A 13,021-nucleotide genomic window follows, 5' to 3' on the forward strand; every position below is an offset into this window, starting at 1 on the left:
TGATCATTGGTTGATGTGTCATATTGCCAGACTATCACTCAGTCTAATTATAAATTAAATATTGTAAATAGAATTGAATAAGATAGTAGATTGCTGTCAGTAACTACATAATCAATATACATTATCAGCTATGTATAGTCTCAGATACCGATGGAACTGATAACTTTGCATGGTGAGTAAAAATTTTCTTTCTGAAAGTAATTGTTTCAATATGTGAATATGTTCTGAAAAATGCTTTTAAGAACTCCACTATTCTGAACACAGTACAAGATCTACAACTGAAGACTGAGTAATATATTTATTAAGAACACATACACATACTCACATTCATACATTTTTGACTTTTCCATTTTTCTTGACTTACTTTTTGTTTCTCACACATTATCCTAGCTCTTGTTACTTTGAAAAGGTAGTGGATTGCAAAAAGTGGAAATAACTTTGAGAAAGGAATTTGAAAGTGAAGCCACCCTCCTCTACAAAGCTGTATGGAATGAAAATGCCCTTGTCTTATTCTAACAGTGGCTTATTCTAAACTCTTCCCATTCTGTCGTTGCTTTCTGTCATTGCTTCCATTTTAATACAGTTTAATCCCCCAAAATACTACCACCAGCTTCAAATGTCTACCTAATATAAGAAGTGGATAATATCTTTGCTGAAATGAAATGATAACCTTTGAAAATCCTCTAGACCCAGGCAAGCTCATATTTTAGTAGAAACATTCTCATTTTGATGAAGTGGTTTCAGGCTGAGACAGAAAGGGCTGCCATGTGTTTTCCTGACTACTGAATGTATTGGCTACCCACTTGTTTTTAATACTGTTTCTATTTTCCCGTGAGTGTGTACATTTATCTTCAGGAGCTCATCTGATTTAAAGATGCAACTTAAACCTCTTTACGAGCTCTGCTTCTTCTGCAGTGGATACAAGAACTAGGTCAATTTTGACCCTAAGTATATTAGTTACATACAGTGATGTATGGTATATGATTCCTTTCAATTGTGTTTTTTAGAAAACTCCATCTGATATTCACACATTTCTCTTTAGAATGTTTAGCAGTCCTTCTGAAAACTTGTGAGGATTTTTTTAAGGAAATATTGAGAAATGCATCATGAAATAATGAGCAATGCTATTTCACCAATGTTGAGGGAATTAGTTATCCACCCCTCCTGGAGAAACGTCTGAATGTCCTGTTTACACACACACCTAGAATGCCGGAACATCAGTGATGTTTCCCCTGATAGAGTCACCTGTACATCTCCAATGACCGTTAACATGCTTAAAATACATGATGATTTTGGATCAGCCTCAATGATTATAAAATTCACAAGCTCTGTTGCTGTCATCATTGAGAACTGTGTAAAAAAATGAGAATACAGAAAGCAAAGTGGTAGATCCAGCAACGTGATCCCACGTAATTTGACTAGTTAAATATTCTATTTAGTGAGAAAGATTTACAGGATTAGTTTTTTTAAATATATTTCTATTCAGTGATATCAGAGAGATTTCATTAAGTACAAATGGAAACTAAAGAAAAAGAATCAATGTCAAATTCATTATTTGGAAGTGAAATAGAAATTCAGGGTAATTGTACAAAGTGTACTATGTAAGAAAAATGCCTTGGGGATTAGGAACTTTCTAAATCATTCTTTTTATTCTAACCATGTCCTGTATTTTACTATATTTATAACATTTTATAATATGAACCTGAGGACTTTGGAGCATAATTTTTATGACCCCAGTTACATTTTTATTGCTGATTTTGACATAGAATAAGACATGAACCTTCTTAAATTTTCATTCCTTCATACAAAGAATTTATGTTATTTAAACATTGCTAGATCCAGGGACACTGTCTGCTGTGGACTGGTTTTTAATCTCTAAGAAAAACATTAGGTGAGTGTATGTGTGTGTGTGTGTGTGTGTGTGTGTGTGTGTGTGTGTCTGCTTAAATATGTGCATATTGTACAGACATCATTAAAGTATTTTTAATTGAACAGGTACAGTCTACACTTACTTCCATGAACTAAGTATGAGAATTCTCAAAAAGCAAATATTCCTTTAGGTATCAGGCAAAAGAGACAGGGAAGAAATTTAATGGCCCAAATTAACCATCAAATAACTGGGAGGAAATAATATTGAAACTATAAACCGTTGCAGTGAATTTTTTAAATGAATCTATTTTGGAATTCAATATATATTTAGAATTCTTTGTTTCATGTTTTTCAAGAGTATTTTTCTCTTCTTGCAAATTGAAAATAAAATGCAGTACATGGCCCTTCCTACAATGACTGATTTGGTATAAATACATTTTAAAATCATACTGTTCCTCATATGATGCCCCAACTCATCACTTCTCATTTATACAGTATGTTTTATTTAAATTCTGATATCTGCTTTCCCTCAGTGCAAGACAGAATCTCTAGTGAATGCTTTCATCAATGTTAGTATAAGCTGGAGGATTCCTTTAAGCCATCAATTTCTATCAGTATATATTTGCTGGTCAAAAACAAATATACAGTGGTGAGAAAGTCTCACTTTAAATTTCTGAGAGAGTAAATGGTCACCTAGACTACTGTGAAAATTAACCAGGTAGATTTTCTTTTCCATAATAAGACTTCAAGTGAATTCCCGGTTACTCCATTTTGACTATAGGTCAGCTTAATGATTTCCTTTGGTAAATAGTTGTTCAACATTGTTTTTATCTGCTGGACAATTTTGTAAGTATGTTTATAGTAAATATCTAACTTAATTTTCCTTCCTGGTGAATCTGCCCAATGTCCATTTTGGCTTGTCTGGTCACTTTTATGGAGTTCCACACATAGCATTTCTTGTACTTTAATTTATTTTCCTATTTAAGTGAGCTAGACTTTGTCTCTGCCAAAACTCTCAATCTATATGTTTCTGGGATTATTGTGGAAACTATATTTTTGTTAAGATTTGCAATTCATTTTCATTTTTCTCTCATAAATATCTCCTACATGAAAGATACCTTTTTTATTAAATAAGCATTTTATCTTTCAATTTAATTGTCCTCCTTTGTAATATGGAAAGATAATGTTGATCTCAAAGTGCATTTGTGAACATTAAACAGAATACTGTGATCCATGGGCTTAGACTGACTACACAAAATCCAACCAATCTTCTGTAAATACAGCTATCTTCTCCTGAAGCCAAGGCTGACAAGATGTTCCTCTCGTCTTCTAGAGGCAAACATAGGCAGCATCATCATTTCCTTTTCTGTGTCATCTAATTTTCTTTGAAACCCATGTTTATGGGGAATGTTCAAATGAGTTAATTCTTTCCATTTTAAAGTTATAAAATAATAAGCATAAGTGAATGGCCATTCACAAATGTAACTGTAAAAAATTCAACTTCTGTGGGCCAGAAGACATATTTAAAATCATGTGCAAGATGACATGAATGGTTATCTGGTTCAGTGTCATTTGTTGTGCTTTATGAACATCTGGTACAATAAATAAAACATGCCAGATACTTTATAAACTTTCTTAATAAGCATGTACAAATAGTGATATTTCTAAACATTTTGCCTCTACCCTTATGCATATGTTGGCTGAACACAGTATGGTCTCTGAGTAGAAGAATAAAGAAAACTTAATGCTTTGATCATTGGAATATTTGAAAGATCAATCAGTGCATTCAAGATGTTTTTCTGAGTATATTTTCTTTTATTTGTATTGTCAAATACGATAGCTTGCATATTTTATTATGCAAATTTATACATTCTTAATTTTAGATGTTATTTTTACAATAAGATAATAATGCATAGATTTATATGGAATGAAGTTAACCAGTATTTCATTAAAAAATTATCATCCAAAAGTACATTTCTTGCTATCTCTTGTTTCCAATGAAAACAGAGTGATATACTGCATTGAAAGTTCAGCCAACAACCATAGGAATTATCTTTAATAATGGATTCATTTCATTAACCATTTATTAACATCTGACAAATAAAATCAAATCCACATTAATTCATTCATTCACCAGCACCACACCAAAAACATAGGTTATTCTATTTTTCTTTGTAATGTCGATTATCTGCCTGAATTTTTTTTTATCATTTTTAACACAGTGTGAGAAATCATCCAAAAAAAAATTCGTTAAAGCTTTTCCCTTTACTCCTCCATGAAGTTATTTTACGTTTGCCGATTATTTTCACCAGCTGAAATAAAGTATTTCTGTTTGACTGTTGGTAATTTAGCTCATACTTCTATATTGGTAGCAGTTTGAATTGGAACCAATATTTTAAACCTTATAATACTCAGATACTTTAAATATAGCATTTCATAGGTAGTAACAATTTATTTATCCACAAGAGGATTTTAAACACATATTAGTTCAAGTGGGTTGACGCATTTAAGACCTCTTTAACTCCACTGAACTGTTGCATCTGGCTGGAGTAAGAATGATGGAAAAGATCTTGACTTTGGAACACCGGCTGGATTAAAGGATTCAAGTGAATGATAGAAGTTGTGGCTGGATTTATGTGGGGGCCAAACAGTGTGGGGATAAACGCTGCTGGGGGCAGGGGCTGAAGTGTTATGTGAGATGGGGGGAAAGGGGTCGTGGTGACTACATGCAGGGGATGGCCTGCTAGGGGGATGATGGTTGGGGTCAGAGTTGAAAATGAAACGGGATGGAGATGAGCAATGGGGAGGTGACTGCTGTGGGAACTGATGGTGGCAGACACAGCAAAGTGCTGCAGGAGGGTGTGGTGGATGGCGGTGAAGGAAGCGTGCTGGTGGACCGGAACCGTCTGCATGGCAGAGGCTGGAGAGAAGGCAGTGGGCCCTGTAGTGGGCAACACCCGAAGATGCTTTGACAGGAGCTGTTTCTGCATATGTTGCTGGGCCTGGAGCTGCAGAAGCTTATATTTATCTATTTCATCTGGAGAAAATGTTATGGGTTGTTGAATTAAAGGGGGCGAGAGAGATTTATGACACACTTGTAATTCATCTTCTACTTTGTCATGCTTCTGCACATTTCTGTCACAGTAAGTATTCATATTCCCCTCCGCATGATTCATATGCATGCTTACATCCTGTACATCTAGATTTATTTGATCTTCTTTGGTCTCTGTTGACTCAGTTATGCCAGTATATCTATTAGATGGAAAAGCACCCGAGAAAGCATTTGGTACTGGGTCATGGCTTTCAATACAAGCCTGGACTTCACAACTTAAAGATTTTGATTGTTCTTTTTTTCTTGGGTTCATTTTTTTGTTTGGAGATTGAGACTCTGCAGCTACCTGAATTATGCCTTTTGAAAGACAGTTATCAGATTTGGTGTCTGTTAAAACAGTATAATTATTTGTCCATGAGCTCTCAAGTCTGTCTTTTTTAGCAGGCCTTTGAACTGCACGGCCTTTATCATTTCTTCTCTCACTTGTGTGTTGCTTTTTTTCGGACAGCAGCAACCTCGATCTGTTACACCTTTGTGGTACACCTTGACTCACACACTGGATTTGCATGTGAGCCTCTGAATCACTTTTACAACTGGGTGAAGAGACTTCAACGTTTGTTGATTGTTCCTGACACTTCTTTGCCTGCACTCTTTCTAAAACGATTTTGGCTGTCAAGGGGCTCCTCTCTCCTGACACTGTGGGCTCTGTGGCTCTGGGCAGTTCTGTGGAAGAGGTCCTCAGAAGACAGTCCACAGCCCCTGAGCCACATTGCCTGTGTGCAGATTTTCTCTGCTGACAAGCATGGCAGTTGCCCAAGGATTCTTGATTTTGCTTGCTTTTAATCAAGTAACAAGTCCTTTGTCTTGAATAACAGCCCCATCTGGTGTGCTTAGGTCTCTGGACACCAGGTGATTTTTCATTGTTTCCAGCACAGGAAGCTTGTGAACAGGAATCATGGTGAATAATTCTCATAGATTTTAGTCCTGAAAGTGGTTGATTTTTTCCCAGTTTATGTTGTTCTTGGCAGTGGCAGTATCTGTGTTTTAAGTATTTTTTATTCTTCAATGATTCCCATAGTTTGCAATTTCTGTCACTCTGCATTTCAGACTGCAGGGCATCACTCTTTGTCATCTCATGGGACAAACAGAGACAGGTGTGCTTCCCGTGCTTCCATTTGTGACTTTCCACTGAGCCATCTTCTCTTTTGCAAAAATAGAGCAAATCACCATTCCTGCTACTATTAGACTTCTGACTTGAAAAAGTGTTTCTTGGGCTGGACATGCCACTCAAGGATTTATCCAAAGTGCCAGAATACCCCCTCAGAGGCAATTTGGGAGAACATCTCTTGTAGCTTTTGTCTCCAGATCCAGAAACACTACTAGCCATGCTGATGTTGTTGCTATTCCAAATTACACTGACGTTCTTCCCCTGGTCATTGTGACTCTCCATTACATAAGGACTAGAATTCCAGGTGAACTGTTTCTCCTCTTCAGTCATTGAATGAGGGTCACAGGAAATCAGCTTATGCTTCTTAGTCCTAGAGATGTGGGGAGAAAAGGATAGTCTTTCATTTTCATCATTTAGAAGGACTCCACCACAGCTTTGCCAATGGGGTCTTGAAGGTTCCTTAAATTCTTTATCAGTATCATTCTTTCCAACACAGTCCTTTAGAGACATATCAAGGTAAGCAGGCACTTCAGAATTTTTCAGTTCCAAATTACTTGCACTAAAATCTTGTTCTTTCTTATTGGGCTCTGAATCATTGTAGCCCAAATTACATTTTCTCTGGAAATTTTCCCAATCTGAGTTAGCTATGATCATCTTTGGTTTCAGGAATTTATCTTCTTGGATAAATTTTTGTTGGTCTTTAACTAAACCTGAGACTTGGCTGCCTATTTTTGTCTTCATTTCCAAGGCTTCTTTGCCTAGATCTGTTTCTAAATCATCTAGATTATGGAGATCCTTTGTGTGCCGAGAAAGCTTAAAATCAAAGTACAATGGATTGCACCCATAAGAGATACAGGGCTCTGTTTTTGTGAAGAGCAAAAGTTCAGTAGGCCACTGAAGAGTAGTGTGGCCATCCTTGCTTTGTACATGGAGAAAAGACAATGGCTTGGCTGTCACGTTGTGGGAACACCCTTCTAGAACTCTTTGATTATTTGTGCTAATTTTTTCACTTTCATTTAAAGACTTTCTTCCATTCTCCACACTGGAATTGCCGTTCAAATGCACTGTATTCTTTTGTTTACTCAGCTCTGGTAACAAAAAGTCATCCAGACATTCAAATATCCTGGCATCAGTGTGCTTGTAAATGTTTTCTGGGCTGAAAGAAATACTCTCTTGGCAAGGGTGATTGATGCAATTTTCTGAAGTGTTTTTCAATGTCTGTTTCTCTCTGTTGGAAGGAATAAAATCTTCATCTGGGAGATGAATGTTAGATTTAGAGAAAGAAGCCTGAATACCAATGGAATCTGCTAGTGTCTCATCAATAGAGTCATTGTTGTCTTTTAAAATCTTAGAACTCCTGGCAAAAGTCTTGTGTAAAACACTCTCCAGAGAGCTTGGTGAGATGCTTCTGTCTTCTTCCTTGGTGAGGTGCATATCCTCCTTTGCATACCTGCAATACTCACATTTCTCCATGGTTTGTTTTGTTTTATAAGTGGGTGATATGTTACAATCATGGGTTTCTTCTGTGTTCTCCCTGAAAACAGGGGCTGAAGATTCTAGCTTTAGATGCATTTTTTTGGAAAATGAAAATGATATGCTAGTCCTGTGATTTGCATTGCTGAGATTTGAAGGTGCATGTGGTATCCGATTGCCAAACAAGCAACGTCTGTCTGATGGTAACAGGTGTCGGTTGGTCATGGTAAAACGCGGTTTATCAGAGGAGCTTCTGGAGATATTCTTCCCCTTGAGGAGAAGAGCACTCTTCATGCAGGATACCTTTCTGCCGCTCTTAACTGGGAAAATTCCCTGCTGGACTTGCTTTTCTATGGCTATCCTGGGGGCTTTGAATGCTGGTCCATTCCCAGAAACACTGTAAATATAATCAATATTTAAATGATTAGCATTCAATTTTGAACTCTATCCACATGTGATCATTTCATATTTTTCTATGATAAGTTACTTTAGCATTTATGAAGTAATTACATCATCTGTAATGCAATTATTTTGTCATGCTTATACACGTCACTATAATTTTATTGTGACTATTTCCAAAATGTACTGTTAAGTGTATTATTTAGAAATTAGCAAAAAATAAAAGCAAGTCCAATATCTTATGCTAGTTCTGATAAAATTATATGCATACAGTATTCATCCTCCAGAACCTATCTACTCTTGAATACAGCTTTAAACTATTTCATACTTTTCCAATCAATGCATTCACATTAAATAGGAAATTAAACAAAATTTACTTTCAAAGTACAAAAGTATTCTTCAACTGGCTTTGATGTATAAATTATAGGGTTTTCTAATTCTTGTTTTTCAATTTTTAATTCTCTCATGTTTACTTCCATTTGAACAAAGTAGTAAGTTTCTTTACTATGTCTAGTTACTAGTTTGACTAATTATAGTAAGTGCCTAAGAAAGTAAAACCCATTTGCTAGCCTTCTCATTACAATGATTTTGAAATTTTCTCTTGATACTTCCAAAAATCCTATTCTACCTTTTGCACATGCACCCTATGTTTTTAAAGGTCTTGAAAGAGTATTAATTCAATTTTGCTTCATTGGTATTGAAAAATTAAAACGCTAACACTGTACATATGAGTTGACACATTAGCTAAAAGTAATTTGTCCTTATAAATTTTTCCTATAAATCTTCAATTACAAAACATGTATTCACTGGGATGAAGCAATAAATCATATTCTATATATAATTATTTGCTTTTATTTCTTTTGTCTTTAACCATTTGCTGGGAAACACATTTACTTTATTTCTATTTTAGATTTTTATTTAATTTTAAATCAGTCATTTGTTTCTTGAATATAAAGTATTAAAACAATATACTGTATGACTTGACTATATATAACTTAAATTCTAAAGAAGAGAAGAGCCTTCTGAGACCTTTCTAGGAAATTTTTGTTGGTTTTACGTATGATTACTTGGTCAATTAGTATAGAAGTCTGTAGTAGCATTTAGTTTGTCTGTGTAATACACTTTGATGCATTGTCTTAATTTTGAAACATTTCAGGCATTTATAATTAGCCTACTTTTATGTATTTTTGAAATCAAACTAGTAGTGTAATTTTCCTTTTTTAATTTACATGAAATCAATATACAATACTTCATGTATAAATATTATGTTTTTCCTGTATGTTATTTATTTTGTATTTACCAGAACACAGAAGATAGCTACAGGTAGATTTGTTTTGATTGATATTTAGCATTATTTGGGGGCACTTTCAATTTAACTTTCTTCAGCTAAGGTACCTTTTCTTTTCTGATATATCTGATTATTGCTTCCTCTTTGCCCTTGTTTCTCATAACAGGCTATGTATGCTAAAAATATTGGCTTTCTATTTCTTTCAGGTCTTACTATTTATTTTAGAACTTTACTGTCTTTATTCTTTTGCTATATTTTAGGGAGAATTTCTTGTATTTGATTCAATTATGTTCTTTTCATGTTTTGCAATATTGCAAAATGTGGTTTGTTACGTCCATATGGAGTTCGATTTACAAACAGTTATTTTAGTCATCCTTTAGTTTTCAGTGATTTCATATATCTCTTTATATGGATTAATGGCTATAACTATACAGTTATAGTATTTCTATAAATTTTGTGGAAAACTAAATTCAGAAATTGTCTAGAACCAGGTGTGGTGATGCATGCCTATAATCCCTGTACTTGGGAAGGTGAGACAGAAGGATGGTTGCAAGTCTGAGATCAGCCTGGGCTAGAAAGTAAGCTCAAGGCTAGCCTGAATTACAGAGGGAGACCTTACCTCAAAAAAATTGCCTAAAACTGTATTCTGTTCTGTCTAGTAGTTGTTTCATAATCGAATGACCTTGTTTCTCACCATAATTTCCTTTTCTTACATGAGACATAGGTAGAAATATTTTACAGCAGTGTGTGGGCTACTCAATTTTTTTCAAGCATAAAGAGAAATAAGGAACATAGAGATTTAGTGTACTGTAATTGGAAATTGGCGATTTTAGAGTGTCTGCAGCCTGAAGATGGAAGAGTGAAATTCAGAAATAGCTACAAACCTCAGCTTTGCCTTTTTTCTTAAGAGATTAGTTCCCATTTATAGCCTCACCTTGGATTAAGACCTGTATCTCTAAAATATCTGTTTTACAAAACTCAATCAATTTGTTCTATCGGGATTTATACTCAGAAATTATTGTAAGCATCTAATGAACAGATACTATTGTTTTTCTCTTCCAGGTTTCTTCATGATACAGAACATTTTTCCTTTGTAATATTTTTGCTAATTTTCCCAGCACTGTTTTCTGCATGTTCTCCTGTGATTTATGTTGTCTTATGCATTGCTGTGTTATTTTACTGTTTATTTCTCTAATGTGAAACCTTCACTTCTCATTTTTAAAACATTTTAAACGTCTCTGCACTTATTACTTTTGCATTATATTTTGTTCTTAGCTTCTATTTCTTAGCTCTTGTTCTTCTTTTTCAATCTACTTGGCATTTATGATTATAGATTTTCAGATGTTTTAGCATTTTATTCTCACTGTAACTCTTTAATATTCTTGTTTTTATTTTTTAAACTTTTGACTTTGCTGTTATATACGTTTCAATTTCCGTTACCTCAAATCTAATTTTCTTTATTGTTTTAAAAATTCCTAATATTTTATCCTCATGGTGTTTAAATTCTATTATTTCAATATGTTTATGCATTATAACATTATTAAAGATTTAATTTTTCTAGCTTTATTGTGGTATAACTTACAAATAAAAGATGCATTCATTCTTAGTGTAAGCTATGATGTTTTGATGTAATTATTGCTATGATAAAGTTAATTGATACATTTACCAGTGAGTATTTGGGTCTGGAGAAAGATTATGGGCATTAATATCTATTATTATCTTAGAAAATTTCAAGAAAACAATAGAGCATTGTTAATCATAGTTACCAGCTTTCACATTATAACCCAAAACTATATTTGAAAATTTGTATGCATTAGCCAACATCTGCACATTCTGTATCATGAAGAAACCTGGAAGAGAAAAGCAATAGTATCTGTTCATTAGATGCTTGCAGTAATTTCTGCTGAATATAAGTCCTCATAGTAACAAATTAATTGAGGTTCGTGAAACACTATTTTCTAGCTCCATTCCACTCTAACCTAAATAGAAATTTTGTTCCCAGCTTTCTACTATCATTTGTTCATTTGTCTAATTCAAATAGCCTTACTATTAGTAAATTCACTTGTGCTTTCCACAGGGTATGGCAGAATCTTGTTATCTACCTTACACTCTCAGAACACCTGACTGTGAGGACAAACAACAAAGAAATGCTGTCCAGGTGAGAGTAATCAATGTTGATATTTCCCTTTTTTGTTTCATTTGTAACTTTCCTTTCTGAGTTCATCTGCCAAAACATTTTTAATAATTTTATTATGTAACTTTCCTTACTTATGGAATTGTTTATGCAGATACACCTGTTGGCTAAATGATGCGTGATAAGTATTATGCAAGAAAAAATAATCATCCTTCCTTTGTGTTCTGCATCTAAAAGCTTCAACATTTGTCTTTTTCCTGACAGTATAGATACGTCACAACCGATAGAGCCTGGCTTCTTTGCAAACTCAGATGTGCTAGGTTTGCTTTGCTTAGCCAATGAAGTTTCCTGAGGGACACCTGACACTGAAGAGAATGACTCGTATAATACGGAGGACCTCAGTGGGTAGCTCCGGCAAATTTAGAAACGAAAGTAAAAAACATCATTGCCATGAATACCACCATTCACACTCGCCACCACCCTGTCACCAAGATTCCTGTGGTCCTCTGTGACATTGCCCATAATGAAATAGAGAAGAGGTGAGTAGAAATATAGAAACAAACACAGTGACTTTCGTCACAACAAAACATCCTAACTTATGTTTGTTAAGGCTGTCTAGGAACCAGGCAACTCTGTCTTGGCCTAAGAGAACTACTTTAAGGATATTTTCTGTGCGAGGGATCACCACATTTATTACAGTCTGATTTACTGTATCTCTTAAGTGACCGTGCAGGAATTGATACCTTTCCTGTATTTTTCCCTCTATCCTGTCCTAACAAACATATGACTTGCTCTTCAAAGTCCTTTTTTTTTTTTTTTTAATGATGACTGGCCTATACTTTAGTGAGAAATGTTTGACATTGTATTGGCTGATACAAAACTCAGCACCAAATGTGTTTCCCTCTTTAATTTTATGTGAGGTCAAAGACTGATTCTTGTGTTAACTAGATCTCTGGGTACATACTACACTTATTTCCTTTAAACTAAACTTCTATTTCATTTTAATATGACTATCATGTATTTTTATAAGTTAATTACATTATTCTGAGTTATATTTATATGAATATATGCAAACTGATACTATGTTCACTTATTATTAATACTAAAAACAAAATATTTCCCTAGAATCTCATTTGAAGTCTAATATTGTGTAGTAATATAATTAAGCCATTCATTCTGTTACTGTACATTGTTTTCCATTTAACCACAGGGGTTTAAATTCTGGAACAGAGCTATAAATTTCACAGTTCACAATGTTGTTGTCAGCTACATTAATTAGCTATGTTAGTGTTATACATTATGATTCATATGAACACAAATCACAATCTGCAAATTTAATTGCTTTCCAGGTAACAATTTTGAAACACTGAGTGGTTACAAGCTTTTGCAAAACTGCTACTTTTCAGCTACAAGAATGTATTAGTGTAATGCTTGTTATATTATAATTATCAATTTAAATGGCACTGTGTGGGAAATTTAACTGCATTAATTACATCTTGTTTGCCAGACGATGGTGTCATTTATTCTCAATTCAAAAGTACACACAGGAGAATGTGTGAAGACATATTTCCCTCTAAAATGCTTGTTAGTTATGGCTTTTTAAATTATTATTGCAAAATTGAAATTACTGAGAAACTA

The 13,021-nt window shown here is 34.3% G+C and overlaps 1 protein-coding gene across 1 annotated transcript in view; it reads right to left on the reverse strand.

The window, feature by feature from the left end:
• Window positions 1–349: 349 nt before the first annotated feature.
• Znf804b (zinc finger protein 804B) overlaps window positions 350–13,021 on the reverse strand; it is a 516,344-nt gene continuing 503,672 nt past the window's right edge. The window contains exon 4 of the mRNA XM_063243160.1: window positions 350–7,959. Coding sequence (XP_063099230.1) covers window positions 4,353–7,959 — 3,607 coding nt within the window. The 3' untranslated portion in view covers window positions 350–4,352. The remainder of the gene's footprint in view (window positions 7,960–13,021) is intronic.

Source organism: Cavia porcellus, unplaced genomic scaffold (assembly GCF_034190915.1).
Source record: "Cavia porcellus strain 051 isolate PalLab524CR breed Dunkin Hartley unplaced genomic scaffold, mCavPor4.1 scaffold_2, whole genome shotgun sequence".
Classification (NCBI taxonomy): Eukaryota; Metazoa; Chordata; class Mammalia; order Rodentia; family Caviidae; genus Cavia; species Cavia porcellus.